This window comes from Homalodisca vitripennis, chromosome 4 (genome assembly GCF_021130785.1).
Source record: "Homalodisca vitripennis isolate AUS2020 chromosome 4, UT_GWSS_2.1, whole genome shotgun sequence".
NCBI classification, from domain to species: domain Eukaryota; kingdom Metazoa; phylum Arthropoda; class Insecta; order Hemiptera; family Cicadellidae; genus Homalodisca; species Homalodisca vitripennis.
In genome coordinates this window covers 78,757,918-78,781,761 of record NC_060210.1, presented here as the reverse complement: position 1 = coordinate 78,781,761, position 23,844 = coordinate 78,757,918, and the positions used below count along the sequence as shown (strand labels likewise).

General features: G+C 34.5%; 1 protein-coding gene across 1 annotated transcript in view; it reads left to right on the top strand.

The window, feature by feature from the left end:
- The window catches only part of LOC124359591 (zinc finger protein 395), a 56,514-nt gene extending 38,459 nt beyond the window's left edge, over positions 1-18,055 (top strand). Inside the window, exons 5-7 of the mRNA XM_046812472.1 lie at positions 11,818-11,915; positions 11,997-12,136; positions 13,938-18,055. Of these exons, the coding sequence (XP_046668428.1) occupies positions 11,818-11,915; positions 11,997-12,136; positions 13,938-14,215 (516 nt within the window). The 3' untranslated portion in view covers positions 14,216-18,055. The remainder of the gene's footprint in view (positions 1-11,817; positions 11,916-11,996; positions 12,137-13,937) is intronic.
- The last annotated feature ends 5,789 nt before the right edge of the window (positions 18,056-23,844 follow it).

Here is a 23,844-nt window from a genome sequence, read left to right as displayed (position 1 = left end):
GAGCTTATTTTTTGTTGTAGAATTATGAAAAATGTCTCATTTTAAACATATATTTAATATGCATCAAAATGCTTTTTAATTCTTTCAATATATTTAAAGGTTGTTACAGAAAATATCTAATGTTTTTGTACTGAATCGTTTAAATATTAAAAAGTACACACTTTACAAAAATAATGTAAAAAAATTAAAATCTTTAGGATGCGTATAAACTATATATTTAAAATGACACATCTCCCCCCACGGTACGATACAAAAAATAAAAGTTGACTTGCAATATTTCAAGTTTAAATACAAGGCCGTAGTCTGGGGTGTCGCGCCTGGAGCACGAGATAGTGTCCTCTGACCCCTTCCCCTACTCTCTACAATCTGCATAAATAATACAATAACGATTTTTTTGTTTTCTCGTAGTTTAAACCGGGTAATATTTTCATAATAGGAGTTTCTACATTGGGTATTTTAAATGGTCTATATCCAGAAAAAACTTTACGTCATATCTTTGAAATTAGCAGTGCAACTTCAAATTACTTTTTTTATCTATACTAATCGTTTGTGCTTCATTTTTGCACGCAGTCCCGACGTTTGTACTCGATTACTTAAAACATAAAAAGTAATTTTCAAAAGCACAGCCAGTTCACACGAGCAGTGGAACTTCAACATTTTTGAACAAATTGGTGCCAATCTTGTGTGCAGAGGTTGAAAGAACTTTTAAAAGCTCTGCTAATTTCACACGATCAGTAAAACTTCTGAAAATAATTTGGTATGCGTCAAGGAATGAAGCACAACTGTCGGGACTGCGTGCACAAATGAAGCACAAACGATTGGTATAAATTTTTAAAAACTTGAAGTTGCACCGCCAATTTCACAGACATAACCTTAAATGTTGTACAATCGATTGCTATGGGTTTTATACTAACATTTTGAAGCTGCACTGCTGGTATAAATTTGGCAATGCTTAACAAATTTCCTTTTTTGACTTCCACAATGAAGCACAAACATGCACAATAGAAGCCAAAACGACTGGCACCGGTTTTTTCAAAATTATGAAGTTACATTGCTTTTGAAACATTTTTGTATGCGTCAAGAAATCTAGCAAAATCGTCGAGTTTGCGTACACAAACAAATCACAAACTATTGGTATAAGTTATACAAAAAAATTAAGTTGCCAACTTCATACTATTCTTGACGTCAATAGTGAATGTAATCAATATGTGTAGTGCTACTAGTTACCGATATCACACCACTACACTTGGCTGGACTATAATAATATATGAACACAACTAGAGTTTTATACACTACACTACACTCAGTACACTGTAGTGTTACACAGATTCTTAGCTTGTTTTCTTCTGAAAAATGTAATAAACTGTAAAATAGCAAATATCACTAGCCAAGACTAACCAATAATCGTGATATACAGTGAAATGACCTCCCTCGATGATAGTATTATTATTTACTAAAAATCCCACTGTCTAGGCTGTTATTTTGAAGGTATACATGATATGTTGAGATTCTGAAAATGCTATTGAAAAACAAAGACTACTAGTTACTGTAATAATGCACTGTCGTTATCATCAAACCTTTATTGGCGTTTCACCTTTATGTTACCGTTACAAATGTATAATTTGTCAATCAGATATATATATATATAACTGATCATATTATACATAGATCCGCTGAATCGGGATTGGACATCAACTTATAATTCTACTATCATTACTTATAACTTAAAGTACTAAAAAATCAGTAGAAAATACATTTACGAGTTTTCTGGACATAAACGTCGATCCGTCAGGATGATGTAACCCATATTTAGTGGCTAACGCTCCATTTTAATGTATAAATTAATATATAGTAGCGTAAAATAATAACAGAAATGAAAATGAAAGGAACATGACTTAGTCGGTATTTGGAAAAAGAAGAAAAACATTTGGTTATTAAAAATTAACAAAGAGGATATTTTTCACCAGATGATGCTTTGGAACAACATGGGATCTTTTAGTAGATTTCCTCATTCTTCTGGAACTAGAGCTTAGTGTAAAGTTTCAGAGATAAATCATAAGCAGGTCTCTAATAAGCCCTATAGCATATGATAAATAACTCGGCACGTACGTAAACGACCATTAATGTTCATTAATCTCGATAATGTTCCTTTAGAAGATAGTAATACCAAATAAGATGACAATAAAGTAAGATTAATATGTATAAAACATCCCAAGTACAGTCCAGAAACGCCAGAAATAAAACATGTTCCAGATCCGAAACAGTACTCTACCAACCGAGCGTTGAACGGTGGGTACAGGACTGGTTACACAGCTGACTCGTTGAATATTGTTGAAGGCATGATTTCGCTTAGTTACACAAATTGCCAAAGTAACGCGGCTTTTTGTTACACTATATACATATTTGTAATGACGTCCATGAGTGCGAGAGATTGTTGGAGGGAAGGGGGGGGGGAGAGCGTGAGATTGGCGCAACAGTACCGTGGTCGCTGGCTCTGCGCTGCACGTGTGCTACAGATAGCAATGTTGCCCAACACGACTGGCCACACAGCTGACTCGTTGACAACTATTGTTGAATGCATGATTTCGCTTAGTTACACAAGCTGCCAACATAACGCGGTATTTTTGGCTTAGAGTCACAGCATTTGGCAAACTAAGACATCCCAGAATTTGTGCTTGTGTGGGTGTCTGCGTCGAGTGTTTGCTATTTTTGTTTAATAATGAAGCCGTTAATTAGGGAAAATGGTAAACAAAGTTGGAACATTATAATAAGGAATATGAATCTTGAGGCGTTTCACAATTCACTTGGTGCATCCTCTGAAATCTGACGCTGTCGCATCCTTGACTCCTGATGTCTGGAGTCCACGTCTGTCTGAAGAAATCTAAAATATCGATGACGAAGCTCTAGACAAGATCTTTACCTGTTTTCAACACCAGAGACGCACATACAACAAAATCAAGTGTAATATAGATGAAGATGTGTTCTCATTATCTCATGTGCACAAATAAGGAATAGTCATGTTGTTATGAGGAGACTTGGTAACATTCAATTGGTTCTGAGTGACACGTAGAGCAAATTTTGTCGAAATGTTATATGATGTTCCATGATTGTAAATGGAGCCTAGTAACCATTAAAACACAATACAAATGTGACTAAAACTATTATATATACATAGATCCGCTGTATCCGTATCCGGCATTATGGTGATACTATCATTACTTACAACTTAAAGTACTCCAAATTCAGTAGAAAATACATTTACGCGTTTTCTCGACATAAATGCCGATCGGGTAGTTCTGTAAATTCGGATTTAGTACACCAAAATATGTAGAAATAGATACTATAGGTCATAACCACATGTATAAGTAATACATAACCATAAGTATGGACACACGCCATGTTATTGGCATAGGCAGGTACAAAACTATAAACTGCGCCGAAACAAAACTCTTTTATAAAGCGAGTTACATGAATATGGTAAAGAACAACACATTTTTCAATAACATTGGTTTTAGAACAGTCATTACTCATTAGATTATACTTTACGTAAACGACATTCAAATGGTTAAATACATCTCGATAATCAGCGCCGTGTGTACGATTTTAGAAGGACTTCCTCTAAGCACGTCTTTCGAGAAGTCAACGAATGATTAAAACGTAGGACTAACAACTGATTACTGTCGCAGTGGTTTTCTTGTCTCTTGCCTCTACAAGCCGAGTTTTGTTGTAATGGAAGCCAAACGTAAGCCCTGCTATGACGAGTGTCTCGTATATCAGGTAATAAAATCTCCATGTCAATTATCCGTACAAACAACGACATATTTATCAGCTTTACAGTTAAAGTTGTTTGAAGAAAGCTCATCGTCTTATTATGAAGTTGACAACAGTTGTTACTAGCCTATTTACTAATACAGTACCAACAAATACTTTTGTTCTTTGTTTCGCAATTATCTGACTGTCAGGATCATGAACCCCATATTTTGTGTCTACCGCCCCATATTCAATGTATAAATAAATGTAGCGTTCATGGACAACTTCGTAACAGACAAAATGCTGAAAGAAAAACAAGCCCAAACTTGAAACAGGAATCATCGCATATAGATCATTGTTCATTTGCAACAATTATCGACGAAAGAAGGCGATCAGTCTCGAGGATTGATTCTTTTAGTCTTGATTTGAGCGATTAGGATTCTATAAGTACTTCACTTATCATTCATTGTCTTCCATATAATTCTTCCAGCGGGGTTTCTGGATCGGTGGTGTGTTATCAGCGTAGCAAACAATAAGTTTATATCTGTTTGGCTGATTGTGGACAAAGTGAATATGGCCCTTGATGAAAGGTCATTAGTGGACATGAAGCGACTTCCCTAGAATTCCCGAAAAGGCAGATAAGCTAATAGTCACTTAAGATAATAGGACAGAAGGGCCAGGCGACCTTGCGGGATGACACGACACAGGGCAATGACAGAGAGTCCATCGAACTGACGAGGACGGTGGCGGCGGGTATAGGCAACTCCAGTCCGCCCCGGCTGCCTCTGTTTTGTTGCCATCTCGCTCCCTCTATAGATGTAAACATTATAGTGCGCATGCGCGCGCGGCCAATGACCTCTGCTGACTCACCGGCACTGGCTGGTGCATTGTTGCCAGAGCTTGGTGCCTATATACCTTTTGTATCTCTCACTGATCATACTAAACAGTAGGTACTTGACGATTTGAATTTCTGGATATCAATAAAGACCGTGGTCCAGATCCTGATCAAAACTTTTCTGCTGTTCTCATATTATCGTAGTTTAATTTTAAATGTGCAGTTCCCATTCTTGCCAGTAAAAGAGTTTATGCTCACGTTTGCGTTCCATACATTTTGGTTCGTATCATATCGCAAGAATATAAATAATTTTCAATAATCTCAATTTGAAAATAAGTTAATATGAATCTCAAATAGTATAAAAGTTTCAAATACCATATAACTCATCCTAATTATGAACAAAATCGCAATTCTTCTGTATTTTACAGTTATGTTAGCCGTTTAAGTGGTGTTTTTATTTCGACTCACAGTAGAGATACTGGTTCCAACTGTTGTGTTTTAGATAAACGTGCTTTATGTATTAATACATATTTTTTGTTATTATGTTTGATACGTAGCCTACTATATAAAACATGTCAGCTATCACTTTGGATATTTTTATAGCAGCAATTTTGTAAACTAGTGTTTATGTGACTAAGAGTATTGGTGTGCCCCCATATCTGAACAACACAGTACCGGTAATGTAAAGTATCTATGGCATGGCGTGCGTCGCAGCGGCTGGGTAAGTTAACGACCTCTGGCTGTGATGTGTATTACAAATGATAGGTTCGGATAATGAGACGTTAGGTTTCCGCTGCTCCAAATACTCGCGTGGCCTCGCCTCGACACCGGTGTTACGGTTCAAGGTCAAAATGGTCGGCCATCGCACTTGACATTGTATTACGCGGCCGTATATTTCCTTTTCCCTCGATTCCTTTAAGGTCGTTCGTATTGAAAGTTTATGGACATCATCTTGAACGTTAACTTCGGAGGTAATAGTTTATTTCCTGAAGTTATTTATCATTTTGATATGTCGGCGTGTGTTATCTGTCAGGATCCAGGAAAAGGATGTCCGTGTCTTCCACACTCTCCCTTTCCCCCAGCACGTGTATCATCTGCTGCTGCCGCCAACCCGCTTTCTACCTGCCAGATCTCTCTCAGCACCGCCATTGTGTGTTCTCGTTCCCGCGTGTGCACAGAAAAACCGAAAATTCCGGTTTCTTTCTGACGCTCCACGGCAGATATACGCCGATAATGGATTTTTATCTTCCTCGGAGACGGTCGGACACCGCTGTTACGGCCTACAACGTTGCTGTACATGTAGGAGTAGCGACCGTGCCACCTGTCCGGTACGACCGCTGGTCACAGCCAGAGATGCCCCGTTGCCGTTAAAGGTCGACGACCCCGCGGCCTTGGTCACGTGACGCACGAAATATCGCGGCGCGTTGCGGCGCTGGAGAGGAGGAAGGGCAGAACGGTAAACCCGTCACAGACAAGCAGGGAGGATGTGTCTTCAGCGTCAGACTGCTGTAACAGTGATGATGACATAGTCCGACTTGATGACGTCACCACTCGTCTTAAACACCTTCACGATATTTAACATAGCCATAAGTTTCTATACAGGCACATTTGATTTATGACAAAGAAGTTATGATAACATTAAATATTTTTGTTTTGTTGGGATTCCAGTAAGAGTTGTTAGAGAATTTCAAAAGAGTGTTGCCTTTTATACAACGATTTCAGACTTTCGATCATGAGTTTTCACGGTTGAATTTTCAAATCTTAGGACAGGGTAATTTTATATATATACATTATATATATAATAATTGGGTATTGTTGTAATTGGGTATATATTTATATATTATCTGACTAAAATAGTATGAGTATTATTTGTTTAAATATAACAAAATCATATTAGTTGTAGATCCAGTTCCGATGCGAATTGAAATGGGAGTACAATGTAACTACTACAGGTATTCGGAATTGACGGTTTTGACGGTACAGTGATACTGTTTTGCCTGCACTTGATGTTTACGTGTAGTTAATAAAAACAAAGAAGTGTATATATTTTACAATTTTTAACGATACACGGGAATTAGATTACAAATACATCAAACTACATTAAAATGTAATATTAGTAGATTATGAGAAAATAATGTACATCTGTGAAATGGTGCTGGCGATACTCAGTAGAGGGTGGTGTGTGCATCATCCCCCCACCCCTCATTGGTGACAGGTCTGACCTGGCTTCCACTTGCCGTTTGCTTATGTCCGGAGCTTGAAGATAAGAGAAATTTGGTATCAGTAGTGACGTAGCTAGTCCTCAAGGAAAACTTGCAACACAACCAAACACGAGCGTTGAAGACTATCACAGGAATTAATATTAAATTTCTCTTCCGGAAAAGTTTCTATAAAGGCACATTTATTTATGACAAAGAAATAATGAAGACATTAAATGGTTTTTCATGTCGGAATTCCAGTACGAATTGTTAGGGAATTTCAAAAGAATGTTGCCATTTATACAACGATTTCAGACTTTAGATGAAGTATGAATTTTCGCGGTTCAATCTTCAAATCTTAAAACATGGTAATTATATTTTTATATTTTTTACGACGTATGCTAATTAAAGGCCATTTTTTGAAAACTCTAAATAGCTGCTAGTTTGGACCTAGACCTCACCCATAGACATCACAAAATTGAATTAGAAAAAATGTTTATCCAAGTATTGTAAGCACTGTAGAATCAATTACGATTTGAATAATCATAAATTATTTAAAAATTTTTTGTTTTAAATAGTTTTCTTTGAATTTGCTTGGAAATCATTTGGCGTTAGGTAAAAAGCACTAATAGTATTTAAACTTAGTATTGAGTTTGAGATTACATAGGTACTATCAAGAATTACATTTACAAGTATGTTGTAAGTGTCATTCTTTATTCACATCCATCAGGCAGTTAGTACATACTCCCGTATATTTCCACAATCGTGTTCATGTATACAAGCGGAACGAGGTAGACCTCATCGGACGAGTGCACAATCGAACATCAAATAGCTCTATTGGAATGTTGAACAAGTTTTAGTAGTTTTTAAGGAATTTGTGAATAATTGGCCTTACTTTCGTATTCAATTTGATAACGTTAAATGGTCGGTTACAACTATTATTTAACACCAAAACATGTTCTATTAGTCTTCTACATACATTGAGTTATCAACGGCGACAAAAGCAATATTTGGTCAGAACAACTCGATAAGTTGCAAAACGAGGAGGGATTATTTACTTGTAGGTCGGACAGGAACGGTTCCTCAGTCTACAGCAGCAGATCTCTTTGTCCGGGTATTGATCAGAGCCACGTGCCCGAGTCAGCTGATGGTCGGGTGGCGGAGGTAGGTGGGGGGGTGGAGGTGGGTGGTAAATGGGTCGCACGTGCAACTGCAACAGGGAATGGGTACGGGGGTATTTAGTCTGCACTTCCCTACTGCAATTTCCTATGCATTACAATTTTTTTATATTTTTTAAACCCAATGTTCATATGTGGGAACCTAAAATCAGGTTTAGCCTTTGAGGCTCTAGATTTTCTCATCTAACTGTAAAAATATGTGAAATATAGTGATAATCTTTTACTTTTTATTATATGCTGTATTCTTTAATTTTAAAGAAATATTTATGTTAATTTTTTATAAATAGATGATTTTGGACATTTAGTCTAGACATTGTTACAGTAATGTACAATAATCCGACGTTTGTTATATTACGACTCTTACCTTTGTACCGTGTTGAAATGAGAAAATAAATTCTTTCTTTCTTTATATAGTTATTATTATTTATTTATGGGGGTCTATGGTGTCTTTGATGGAGGCTGTATCGCGTTTTTTAAACTTCATTTCACGTAAATCTATAGACATTTTGGATACTTTCACAAAGTAAAAAACAGTTCTACATTTCACATTTAAATAGTTTCACCAATATGGAAAAATTAACTATAAGGCCTGTTCCATAAAGAAATTTAATCCCATTTTCCCAATTATCAGAGTTTTGCCTTACTGTATCTACTGTTGTATGTAGTAGTCTTTTACGAAATAAAAACAATGCCTACAATAATTATTAAAAATAACTAAATTACACAGCTGTTCTTAGTTTTATTATACAAAAATAACATTATGACATGTAAAGTAATTAAAGTTTGGCCGTCAACATGTACAAACAAATCAAAACAAAAACCTCGACAAACTTCTGTACCACTTAAAAATTACTTAAAGTTTAAAATACACATCTGATGAATTTTTATATTTAGCTCCTAACTGTGACATTAAAAAAGATTAAATATAAACACAATACATAAACAATAATAAGTCAAAACTAAACCATAGAAACCCTATAATAAAAACATTGTTTTATATTTAACGAAATTAAGTGCTCTATTTACACTGAGAAAAAATAAAAATAAGGCATAATGTCAAATATTATTGTGCTTCTACATAATTACGCATACACACATACATAAAAACAAAGTCCTATAACATACACAACAGCAAATCCTACACAAAATAGAAAAGATGTTTAAAACGTAGATTTACATAATAATTTTGAGATATTCATCTATTTTTTCTTGTATAAAAAGCCAATTTTGAGATTGATTAACATTTTTTTGTACTGTAATATTCTCCAATGATTCCGCTAATTATGTTAAAAAATCCTGGTGCCGTACAACTGAAAACAATTTGATGAATAGTGAGATTGTATTTTGGAATAATAAAGTGCATTATTATATCTTATTAGAATGATCGTACTCAAGGAAAGCATCAAGCTTCTGCATGTGTATTTAAATTAGCATATTACATAATAGTATCAATTTTACTGTTAAAAATTAAACGTACCACCAATGGAGTACGAGGGAGTTGGACAATAATGTCTAGTAATGGGGTGGGCACGTGGCGTAGCCCTAGCCCAGCACAGACGAGGGTAGAGCGGGCGTGGGTGGCAAGGTGGGTGAGGTCTGGGGTAGGTCGTGGTACCCGGGGTACACGTGGACTTATAGTAGGGTACTTTATTGATCATGCTGGAGCCGGGTACGGTCACCGGGCCACTGGGTCTTCTCTCATCTCTTCTATAAAGTTTGATCTCATTTCGAGTGTACCCAGTCCGGCCTGGGAATGTCATTGCTGATAAGAAACATTTCAATTATTTTGTGACCATTGTAGATTATTGAACCGAGAGCTGATATTACTCGCTTTGGCTCTGTACAACCACATACTTTATTGCGACATCACCAACGATAAAACTGCATTGTTTGGAAACCATTTATTATTTAACGCTGTCAATGAATGTACTGCCGGAAGATGTTAAACATGAAAGGGGCATAAGTTCTTTTGAAAAGAAAGTTAAAAAGCTCCTTTTGATGCGGTGTCATTACAGCACCCGGGAATTTTTGTCATGTACGGTAGATTGAAAACTAGCTTAAGCACCATCATTATTTTAAATATCTGATTGACTGTGTGACATACGATAATGTAATTGGAGAAAGTTTAGCTTATATTTCGACACTATTGTTCAGTATTTTCTACTGTCAATCAGTAATGTTGTTATTAGTAAAAACTCTTTTCGGCAGCAAAATTACCCATTAATCACTTCAAATTATACAACTAAACATGTTTATTTAATTACGTTTGTATCGTTACATTTGAATAGTTGACGAGATCATAGCCATGTTGACGAGATCGTAGCCATGTTGACGAGATCATAGCTATGTTGACGAGATCATAGCCATGTTGACGAGATCAGAGTGGTGAACGTTAGTTTGTCGGAACCGATCCATAATGAACCAAAAGCGCTTATCTTTGATGTTTGGTTGTCGGAGTCACAAAATATTTGTTTAGTCGATTGCCACCAAAATAAGACATTGTCTTTGCACTTCCTATAATATCAACCAGTACTTGAGGTTCTAGCTCTCGGCGTGCTCGTGGATGTAAAACATGACTAGACTGATCTTCTGAACATTCAAGTTTAACCGATGAAAAGCCAATGCCGTGAATGAAAAACTAAATTAGATTAGCCAAATTCCTTTTTAACAAAACAGCGACGACCTTTAAGAGCCGGCTGTAGTGGCGGCCATCTTGATTTTAGCCTCATAAGAACAATGCTACACCTCATGCACTTTTACGACCTTATTTTTGTCGTATAATTATGAGATATGTCTCATTCTAAAGATTTGATTAACACACATCCAAACTCTTTATAAATTATGCTGATATTTTTATTGTCTATTCGGAAAAAAATATTAGTTTTGTGTACTCTGCCAATTAAATATTTAAAAAGAACAATTGTTATTAGATAAACTAAAACGTAATTGGATGCGTATTAATAAGATCTTTAAAACAGCCACCCCCCATAATTCGAAGAAAAAAATGAGAGCGTAACAATGCATGTGGTTTAAAATGGTTCTTATGGAAAAAAAACTCAAGATCGTTTCACAAGAGGGTGTAAGACATGGCCACCATTTTGTTGCCTTATTCCAGATAGCAGAGCCCAACCTCGTGCCTTCGTACGCTCTTGGATAGTGAACGAGTCATTCCGTCACTCCCTGTTAATGTCTTAATGTATAATGTTGTAACCGTACAGTACAGACCGAAATCGAAGTTATCTCCGTCACGTTGGTTACAATTTTAGCCGATCACCATAAAACGGCTGTACACGATTTTTCGTAGGATTATAACGACGACTATCCCTGCATTAACAAAGTGATTTTTTCAATCATTCAATTATTGCTTTATAATGCATTTAAAATTATTTCCAACCCGTTGAATAAACATAACAAAAGATATGAAACACGTACGAACAGCTCGGGAGTGGGGGCGTATATTGTCAAGGTCGAAAGCTTGAAGCAGTTTACTACTCTTAGACTGTAGTGTTACATTTCAGCAGTGGCAATGACAGTGGTGGTGAGGGAGGGGGAGGTTCGTGCGTCACCTCTCACTTTCACTCACACACAGATTCAGCACAGCTTTACTTGTTTAGTCCCTCTCCACTTTCACCACTTTACTAATTATCACATTTTAACGTTGAAACATTACACTAAATTAATAGGCTTTCTATCAGTCATTCCTTAACTTGTCCATACGTACAGTACAAATGTTTGACTATCAGATCGTATAAAGCGCCCAGAGATAATGCCGCTTGCTGCAGAGGAGCCCAGAGATGCACAATATGTTCAGTGTCAGTGCAAGGTTGACTGTAACAGAGAGTACTGTATGTTCCAGGTGAACCGTATAGTGTTCCAGTGCACGTGGCCCGGCTGTTTGGTCATCACTACCACTTGTGCCGCCATCGAGGCCCATGTCCGCGCCACACACCTCGGGTGAGTCACTGTACTGCCGCACACTAACTAGGCTAGTGTGTGTGAGGTAACCGCCAACTGACCGGTGGGTGTCTGTTGCAGCCCTAAGGACCGCGATGAGGGCAGTGAGATGGAGGATGACCACGAGGAGGAGTTCTACTACACGGAAGTGGAGCTGGGCCTGCACACCTCTAGTCCGCCCACCCTGTCCCACCGCGACATGGCCCGTCCGCCTCACGAAGGTACTTGATTTTATAAACACAGCTGGGGCGTTATACTTGTATTACAAAAGCGAGGCATGGTCTTAGACTATTTAAGTTACATTTTTATATATTTTTTTATTATTTAAGCCAAAGAGTCTTAGCTATGCCGGCTTCGATGTACACTGGTCTTTATTGTCAAAGCTCGTGATCTCTCGGTTAGAGAGCCGAGACTATAACCATTAGTCTACGGAAGGGTCTAAACTATTTAAGTTACACACCAAAACAGTTCTACAATCAGCTGATTTTCACTTTTAACTGGTTTGTTTTGTCTGATCTTCATTAAAAGTTAAAAACTATGTTATTAAAGTGAAAAAAATCATAATGTTTAAAACTGGTATCTACTCTCTTGTTCATGGACACAAATTTGAACGTGTTGACAACCTACTCCTGTCACAGATGAACATGCCACATGTTTGTTGGTACCATTAAAATTAATCCAGCATTCTTTTTTCTTTTTGTAATCTCATTTAAGCCTCAGCATCAGCTATGTCGGCTTTGAAATCCACTGGTTTTTTGTTATTATTACATTTTTTTGACCTCCCTGGGATTTGAACCCGTGATCTCTCGGTTAGAGAGCCGAGACTATAACCATTAGTCTATGGAGGAGGCCTAAATCCAGCATTCAAACCTCTCTTGATCATTTACAGGTGTTATATAGTATATACTTATTTCCCAATATATTTGAAATAGATGCCATGGATAGAAGACATAACCTATGCTAAGTATTTTATGCTCTTTACCTCCCAAAAAAATCATCATGAGTTAAAAACATCTATAAAATTAACTAGTTATATGTGACAGCAACTCAATCAAGATTGTAAGCCTAGGCAATTACTTTGTGCCACTTAAAACTTTTCTAGGTATTACCTATAAATAAATATATAACAAAATGACTTAATATCTGTTTACACCAATTCCATTAGAACAAATGAGATGTTAACAAACTGTTTAGTGAAACTTATTATCAGCTTTTTCGACCAAAATAATAATTAATAAACTAGTTGACTTTATTAAATATTAGCATTAGTTTATAATAATAAACAATTACTCATACTGCATTTTATTACTCGTGGCAACATCTCAAGAATTGGGTATATTATAAAAGAGTACCTTATATCCATTTTCATTTCTTTCTTATATCCGTTTCTTTTCTAAAGAGGGATGTAAGATATGTAAACTTGAATTAGATAAATTAATTAAAATTAATTAATTAAATAATTAATTAAATAGTTAAATTAAATAATTAAACCTGTAATTAAATAAAAATTAATTAAAAAATTAATTAAATTACGTTTAGGCATTAAATATAAATATTTTTTCTAATTATTTTGATTTGAGTGGTAGAGATGATTTGATAGAACTCTCTATAGTCCTTTTTAATTTAATTTCAAAATCACAGATATAGCCCTAAATTACATTCATTTTAAAATTAACTTTCATGAATACAACAAATTCTAATAATTGGTTCCAGCTATTTTTTATTAAGTGACGCTGTAATATAATCGTGTATTTGAATTTCAGTAAATTGATCAAACAAATTAACTTTTCTATGTAACATTCTGTTCACTTAATAATCACTGTTAAATAAAACATGTTCAGATATCTTTAAATAGTGTAACATTTTAATAATCGTTTTACAGTCCGTAAGATTTTTCAGAAAATAACAAAGGCTTGTTGTCAATTATAGTTTTATAAATACTCCTTTACTTTATTTCCTACACATACCTATGAAGGCTGCAAAATTATTTTATTAGTTTTAAATATTTATTACATTTTTCAGATCCGGAGTATCAGAGAAGCCTTTACTCCTCGAGTAGAGCCATCAATATCCCGCATCACTCTTCACAGTGGGCCATGTCAGCAGCGGTCTCCCCTAACTCTCCGCAGAAGCACATGAAGCTGTGCGTGTCTGCACCAGGGGGAAAATTGCCGGGTAGCCCCACCCGCAAGGTGCGCGGGGACACCAAGAAGTGTCGCAAGGTCTACGGTATGGAGCACCGTGAGCTCTGGTGTACGCAGTGCAAATGGAAGAAGGCTTGCAGCAGATTCGGAGATTAGATGCCTGGAAGCCATGTCTTGCGGTGAAGGAGACTTGTCTTGTCTGATGGCAGCTTTCAGTCAGAATGTGTCAAGTTTGCTGTAGGTGCCTGTATGAATTAATTGACATTGCCTTTGCAAGAATGTAAATTTCAGTGAATTGCTATGGATCGAAATTTTCCTGATCTCAAATTGGCTGTGTCCAAGATTGCTATTATCAACAAATAAATGAGGCCTAAACACAGCAACTTAATCATTGTTAAAAATTGTAACAATTTTCATAAAAATTTTATGCCATTTTGACAAGGCGACAACTGAATTTTTAAATATTTAAATAACAAAAAATGTAACTTTTGTGTACTGTACTTTTTGAATAGTTTTTAGGTTGTATATTTATTTATGTGTAAAATCATAGCATAATATATGTCAAATTAAGAAGTGTATATATGAAAGCTACCAGAAAGACCAGTGGGCTCAGTTTACATAATTCACAAATTGAATATTTTTTCCAATATAAGTTCCATATTTTACTTTTAAAACTGTTTTATTTATTTTACACTGTAAGCTCATATAATCATATCCAAGTTCAACAAATTTTTTAAAATGCTTATCCATTTAACACTGATATCAACTAGTATTCTATTAATTTATTTATATCAAAATTTACAAGAAATGTGTACATGTACAATTTGTAAATTGTAGTATGTAGTTTACAGTTGTGCCAACCTAATTTTAGGTTGCAATTATTATCACAAATTAATGTTAAAATATATTAATAAAATTTAATCATTAGTAAACAACTCTTTGAATTAAAATATATAGAAATGTTACATTCCAACATTGTAAACTAAGCCCACATACCCTACAGCTTATAGCAGAATCTAAACAATGATTACAGTTACCTATGTCTTGCTTACTCTACCTGTAAATTATTCCTACAAGTTATTTGTTTTCAAAAGAGTATTAATTAAGATCATATTTTACATGCAATTGTTGTAAATATCAGGAATCTATTTCTAACTATTTATATAAAAATATATCACTAAATATTGAAGATATTGTTTTATGTCAAACAAACCAACCTGAGATGCAAGCAGGCAGTGCTCTCTGAAAAATGTTTATATTTGTTAATTTTGTTGTGTTAAGTTTAGTAGTGTTAGAAGTATTTTAAGAGTATGCTCAGTAATACGATAAACTGGTTAGATTGTTTCTCTGTTTTAGCTTTACAGCCGATTGCATAGAAAATGGGATATATTGTCGTGTTGGTAACATTGATCTCAAGTTTACCTGGTTCTGCTCACCAATACAAGTATTAGTTCTAGACTTACATTATACATTTGGGTGGGAACATTGGTAGTATAACTTAAAACGAATCTTGCCTTAAAAATAAATGACAATGCATTGCTAAAATAATCATTGTCATCATATTTTTCAAACATCTCTAAAGATTGGCTGATGAACTCAATTTTCACACACTATGATGTCATAAAAATGAGGTTAGGATCAATTAATCAGAATTACGTACTTTCACATTAGCACATTACAACATGTGCTGTTTTGCTGGTACATGTGGATCTTTCAAATTGTACCACATTTAATGTACCTGCTATTTTTTCACGTGCAGTAATAAAATGAGTGTACGTCCAATTTATTTTAAATTTATAATTTAAATTTACAACACAACAGTAAATGAAGAGAGTTTTAAAAAAATCGAGTCATAGTTGAAGCTGAATCTTCCTCCCAAATCTTCCATTCAACTACTCACAATGTATTTTTACCAAACACATTGGCAACACGATCTCATCGTAATATATTTTTGTACATAATGAACAATAACGTTTATATTATATTATATTTATATGTAGATATCAACAGAGATTTATTTTGTGAAAAGTAGTTCAGCATGTTTGATTGAAAGAGATCAAATCTCTGTGGAGGACACAATAAACCCGGATTTCATGATTTTTACATAAATATTTTCGTAAGCAATAATATTGATATATACTTTATTGAGCTGGTCTGTATTAAAAATCAACCAGTTAAATCAAATTGTTGTTTATAAAGTATGTTATTTATTTAGCCTTATCCAATTCTAACCAAAAGACTGTAAACAATACAGTAGCATACAGCTTCTGTCTATATTCAGGAATTTGTCGGTAATATTGTATTTGAATAAATCTCTTTAAATTTTTCATTCCCATACGAATGTTATACAAAGAAATATAACTATAACTGCATGCTATTATTGGTGGATAATCTTGTTCTAAAATAAAGTGAAAGATTAGGGGTTCTACTGTATAATAAGTATACTAAAAGAGTGTTATTTTTGTTTTTACTCAATACCAAAATTATTATTTAAAAAATGTTACGTTATGTCATGTAGATGACCAACTTTTAATCCTGGCTGGAATTTTACAGCTGGAATTTCTGAAAAAAATTACATACATTAGTTGTATTATTAAAAGTTTTAATGTTCAATTCGGATTGTGTTTGGTTAGTCTCAGATGTAGGATGTAATTGTAAGGTACAATACCTGATTATTCCTTAAGTTTGTATTTAGTAAATAAATCCAGGTTTTAATGTTAGCAATAAGGATTGGTTGATTTCTTCCCTGCAATTGCTGGTTATCTCGTACTTTAGCTGATCTAGACTTGCTACGTTGTACCATGAGTGTGAATAGTGACCAAAGATATTTGTTTGTTTCGCTTTTGACAGTACTTACCCAAAACATAATAAGAAAGCGAATTTTACGAGTTGTGCACGGGATAACATTTTTGTATTTTCCTTTTTATGGATGGCAAATAAATTTATTGCTACCTATGCACAATTATTAGTCAACTTCACTTCAATATTGTATTATTCTTTATAATTTAATACTACAGAGATGTTGGCCAAACTTCTTTATGTATACTTTACGGTCTTGGTTTTATATTAAAACTAAAATCCAGCTTGAGCTAATGATCCATTACTCTACGTCAACCTGCATCTTGTGAGGGAAGTCAATGGTTTGGTGTCAAGTTGTTGGTGCTCGTAAAGTTCGTTGCTGTGATCCCAGTCCTGTTCAACTCTAAATTTGAACCTCTTGTAAATTCATTATTAATTTTAAGTCTCTTATCCAAATATACCGTAAATTTAGATTTTCATGTTTTAAGATATTATTATTATATATATTTGCTATAATATTTATCTTTAGAGTTTAATACTAGACTAAGTTAAAATCTTATATCATCAAAATAATATATTTATATGAGTAGAGTTTTATATAATTTCACTTGTGTATGCATACATAATATATATGGGGTCTATCAGCCGGGTCCACTGGGCACCTGGCTGTTTGGTTGTGGCTTCTGTAGATCATTGTGGCATTGTTTGTGACATGTAGTTTTCACACAAAGAGAAACAGCTTTAAGAATGTCCATTGTTAATATTCCTATTTTCTGTTTACATCTCTAATGGTTTTTTGTAATTACACTGTTATTTGTTGTCCGGTCAATGTTATTTATTGTTCATGTTGATTTTTTGTATGGTGTTGTTGGAGCCTGAAAGTTGCAAAGTTTGTTTCGAAGGAGATAGTTGCGAAAAGCAATGTTTGCTGTAGACTTGGTTGCTGTTTCTCTTTGTCTTGCGGCTAAACATTTTTATCTATTTATAAATGTTGTGCGTCTTGTCTCGTCAATGTTTTAGCCCTGTGACTAAGCAATAGTTCTCTGCACATAGATTAAATGTCACTTTACTTTTACCAGGCGTGTGACAATATTTGTAACATTTATTTTTTACAGAAAAATTTTAAAAAGTAAAAAAATTTGCAACTTTTTTAGACCTAGATTTATTTGAAAATAAACTTACCATGTCTTTCTTAAATGTGTTTTCTTAACAAGCATTCCTTATCGTTACTTATGTATTTATAATACCTTATTATAATTACCAAAAGCTAGATTCAATTCTTTTTTTATAAAAAAAGCTTCCACAAATGGCCTACTCTCCACTAGTGGCTTAACCGAGTACAATACAAGTGTCACTGAACAATACATGTGCTCTCATGAGTGGAGAGGGAAGGATGGACCGTAAGGTAGTCTTGGTTTGAGCTCGGTCTATACCATTGTAAGTGATTGGTGTCAAACAAAGCTTTACTTTCTCACTCTCAGTATTAGTATCAGCAAGACTACGCTGCTTCTGCAGTTTTTGGTTGTTAGTGGTTTATTTGTGTTTTGGATGCTCAATTCACTTATTTTATTCCAAAACGAGAAAAGTTGAAAGTCAGTGCCACGTGTTTAATGATAAGTGAATGTCGACTACTTTCTAGTTGAAAACGACATAATTTTGTGTATGCTTTGTAAAAACTATATTTGTAGACAGTATGAAATAAAAGCAAACTAGCTGTTTCCCGCGGCTTCGCACGCGTCTCTTAAGCTTTGCCCGTATATTTCTTTGCCTTCAAATAGTGTTTGGATATTTTAATATACGTAACTACTGTGTTGTAATTGCAGTTTATAATGTGCAGGCGCTTTGATAACTTTTATATCTTGCAGTACAGCCTGGTGGTTAGTTACATCAATGGGCATTGCGTATAAACCTTCTACATAGAAAAATACAAATTTTCATAGTGATCGGTCCAATAGTTTCTGAGTCTATAAAGGACAAACACACAAACATTCATTTTTATATATTATGATTGCAGAAACAGTTTAAACAAAATTTGTCGTTTCTCTTAAGCTTACTCTATGCTTTAAAACTATAAGTGTAAAGAAATTTATATATAAATATATTTTTTGTCGCATTATATATGTTTACAAAGAACAGCTGATTAAAAATTTGAAAAGACTCTTTCACTTAATAACATATGTTTGCTGCAATGCATTTCTTACGGGTATTTCTGTAACCAGTGGGGCGGAATCCTGAATCGGGAAAGGGATAAAAAGTATCCTATAACCTTCTACAGATCAAGACGAACAAATTAAAAAAAAAATTAGGCGAATCCGTCCAGCCGTTTGTGAGTGATGCTGTTACACACGAACAGTTTCATTTTTATATATATAGATTGGTTTCAAATCTATATCAGTCCAATTTTAGTGTAACATTATTATTAACAGTAAACAGAATGAAGCTGCTGTTTGAATAATGTCCAAAATATGAAACACATTAGTTTAAGACGTTTTTCTAAAGGCGAGTGAAAAAAGGCATTGAAAAGCGGAGAAAGGCATTGAAAGAGCTGTTTAAGACTTTGTGTCTCCAAAACCAGCAAATATTTCATTCACTCAGCTTTGCCGAACAGAAAATTGACATTAGTGCCCTGATTGACATTAGTCAACAATACATGCATGAAATTTAAGTGACATTCGCAGACAGTTAAATAAGCAGACAGCCAAACTCTATTGAAAAAACTGACTACCAATAATTGGACACACATAAAAGAAGACCAGACAACTAACCGATTGATAGGAGAAACAAGGGGGAGACAGCCAAACCCTATCTCAAAACTTGTGGCAGTGTTTCTTTGCAAAATTTCTATTCACAAGTACCAAAATCATCACTTCAATCATTCTCAGATCTAAAGCCACACTACAATCCCCACAACATACATAGAAAAAATTATCAAATTCCTCAACTTAATCTTCATTCTCAACCAGGGTTGGAAAAATCTTTTTTAGGAGCAGGACGCCTAAGGGAAGACAGGCTAAAACACCTTTCTCGGTACTCTTGGAACACAAGCCTATCTGCAAAATTGCCAACAAAAAAACAAATAGAAAAAAACCTTATAAAAATCTAAGAATTTTTCACCAAAATGTTGATAGAGATAGTAACAAAATTGACAGATCGAACCATCTCCTAAACCTCCTTTCACCAGACATAGTACTCCTCACCGTGCAAAGCCAAAATAATGGTAAAGTAAGATACAATCAGTTATTTGATTATGATCTTGTGTCAGAAATTAATAGTACCAACACACTAAAAGGGGACAGGGGAAAGCTATTTACAAACACAACAGTTGAAAACGAAATCACCAATATCAACAAGCTTAGCGTTCCTCATGTTTATGAAGTTCCCACAGTAACAATTAAGTTAAAAAAGAAAAAAAAATACCTGCATGTCCTAGGGATTTACAAACACTCTTAACAAATTATTAGAGGTAGTCAACCAGGTGCTTGGCATCCTCCACAAGTACCGGACTCCTTACCAAGGAACAATTCAAATACAGTTTTGATTGGAGATACCAATATCGATAACATAATTTGGACAACAGAAAGAGAATTATTGAGAGAAGTACTTAATTCATTCAACATTACCACGCTTCCACCAACGAAGATCACTAACAGTCCATTCTCTTCAATAGATGCTCTAAGTACTGATCTCCAGCCTAGCAACCTTCAAGTGAAATTTTGAGTACAGGAATTTCAGATTATACCAGACAAATTTGCACTGTGAAATTTAACGAAATAAACAAAAATCCCATTGGAAATTCTAGCAGACATCTCAATTTCAATAACTTGACCCAACTCAAGCATTCTCTCTTCACAAAACTGGGAGCAAGTACCTGGCTTTACAGTGCTGAACATGCTCTTAATAATTTTATAACCATCTTAACAGCATTTCTTGACAGTACTTCTCCATTAAAAAACCTCGAACTAACATCAACTTAGTGAGAAGTTATAGGTTGACTCAGAAGGCCATAAACGAAAGAAACATTTTCCATAATTTTGAGAATAGTATATTTTAACAGGAAATAAAACTGACAAAGAACATGCTTTTGGCTTTAAAAAATGCTACGACCAGAAACTGAGGACTTATGAAGAGACACAAATGCTTATCATGTACTAAATTCCAAAAATATTAGTGAAGCAGTTGGGGATGTGTAAATTATGAAAAAAAAAAAAACAGAATAATATTCCATCACAAATTTACCTTTTTACTGTTGACGATAGAGAAATTAAAAACCCTGTTGCGTAGGCAAATCACTTCAATAACTTCTTTGCTGACATAGCCGAAGAAACAATCAGGAGACCTAGATCAATAACCAGTTTGCTCTTCAGCTTGGAATACAGAAAGGACATCATGAATACTTTTACACTTCTAAAAACCTAAGACATAATAAAGCACCTTTTGAAACCTAAATCATCTACTGGATTAGACGGCATCCCTACAAGAATTGTAAAATTCAATAAAAAGGAGTTTATTTTGGCACTCGTGCACATCACCAAACTTTCCTTACAAAATGGTTATTTTCCAACAAATTTAAAGATTTCCAAGGTCTTTCCTTTTCATAAAAAATGTAAAAAGACAATGTTTCTAACTATAGACTTCAATATCTCTTATTTCCTCCGTTTATAAAATAATTGAAGTAGTTCTGACCAGAGTATTTCATCACATGGACATCAATGGCCAATTAACAACCAGACAACATGGTTTTAGAAATGGATTTTCAACCACTACAGAAATAGTTGAAACAGTTGAATGCGACATGGACCATTTAGAAAATGGAAGCAATGTGACAAGACGATTTTTAGATCTAAGTAAGGTTTTGATTACCTCAGTCATGACCTGATCTTACTAAAAAAACTCTCTGCACTAGGTATGCGACATATTGTTTTAAAATGGTTCACATAATACCCAAAGGGATGTAGGTAGTTGGTCGAGCTTAAGCACTGCATAGATGAAAATTCGATAATCTCAAGGTCTGACTTGTTGCCAGTGAATAGAGGGGTACCTCAGGGATCAGTTCTGGGACCTCTTTTATTTATTTTATTTACAAATGACTTGCCAAAGTACTGTATATTGAACCTCACAGCCATTCCGTAATGTAAGCACTGACACGATACTTCTGGCAGCAAAGATACTGAAACGTTTATAAATGTAACCTAGCAGTAGACTACTGCTTAAGTAATGACCTTGTTTTTAAAAACCAAAATCATATCTCTTGGAAATAAAAAGGTCCAAATCTCTGACTTTTCTGGTTCACAGGTCAAACACCTTGGACTGCTTTCATTATGAAAGCCTGACATTGCAGGCACACATTGATAAACTTTTCAGGGCTCTGTTTGCCATTAAAAGAACAAAAACCATAATCGCTATGAAAGCAACTAGAACTGCATATCATGCCCTCTTAGAGAGCCATATAAGATACAGTATCACTGTTTGGGGTGCTAAATCTTGCAGAAACCTTGTGTGAGTTATAGTTCTATAGAAAAGAGCTATTAGACTAATGGCTAACCTAGCACCATTGGAAATCTGCAGACAAGTCTTTAAAGTTTGGAAGATTCTTACAGTCATCAGCATGTATATTATGGAAACAGAAATCTATGCCTTTTTACAAAACATAAAAAAGAAATAAAGATTTTCACCATTATAAAATCAGGCACGGTGCTAAATTCAGTTTACCAATAATACACTCAGGACCCTCTTTGAAAAGAGTCCAACATATATTGGAGCAAAGTTTTACATATTGCTGCTCAGTGAAATCAAGATTGAAGACATCAAGATCCTGAAAAACAGACTCCGAGAATGGCTGCCAGAAAGACCATACTACAGTTGTACTAATGTTGATGAATTGTAAATTTTAACTGCATATTGTATTGTATTGTTTTGTTAATGTATTATTGTTCTATATCATATGTGACACCATCTCTAAATAAAGTTTTCTCACTCTCTCGATTGCCTTGTATAAGTAATGGGCAAGTCCGATTCGATTCAAGTTCTTTTTAAGAGAGGTGTAAATAGTGATTTAGAAATCATCGAAGAATTGGCTGAAGTTTATTCCATGGACTGAATAGAAGTCACAGGGAAAAAGTTTTCTGCAGGTAAATGAAAACTTCTAAACTTTAATTTGATCTAAAAAAGTATTAGTGAAATAACCACAGATGGAACTATAATTACTTTAGGTCCTAAAACAGGCATAGTAGGATATATTTGGAATGCAGTTCAAAATGCTGGTGGTTAGAAACCCAAGGAAACACATAGTTTCAAAAGCTATGCAGTGATAGTTAAGACAGTGAATTATATTAAGTCTAACATCGCCAGTTCAGGTATTTTATTTCAGATATTGGAAGTTACTATCCAGATGTGCCTATCATTGTAATGCACAATTGCTAAGCAGAGGAAAATTACTACAAATATGTTTTTAATTACATCAAGCTATTGAAATGTCCATGATTTAACAATCCAAGCCAGCATTTAGTAGAGTTTTCTGATGATCACTGGTTATGGATGCTTGCATATAAGATGGATCTTATACCACCCATCTCATTTTTTTTAAACTTGAAACTTCAAAGCCAACAATCGTTTGCACATGTAACAGGCTTTTAGAAAAAAATTTAAACACTTTAAGAAACAATTGAGAAATAAAATTTGGAACTACTTTTAACTTTCAAGATATAGCTAAAATCCAATAATTTATATTAAGCCAAGGTAGATAATTTATTGGCAAAAAATAACCGTATAAATCTCTTACACACAAGAATGGCTCAACAGAAACTTTTAACTAATGTTTTTGCAACAACTGTCAAAATTTTAATTTCATTAAATACAAGATAATTTTTTTAAATTTTGATAGTTTTCTGAAAAAAAAAAAAATTACATTGTATTAGTAAAACTCTCAGTTTTTGGTAGTTAGTATACTTTCCCATAACCACATTGTCTTTCAATAAATTATATGTGAA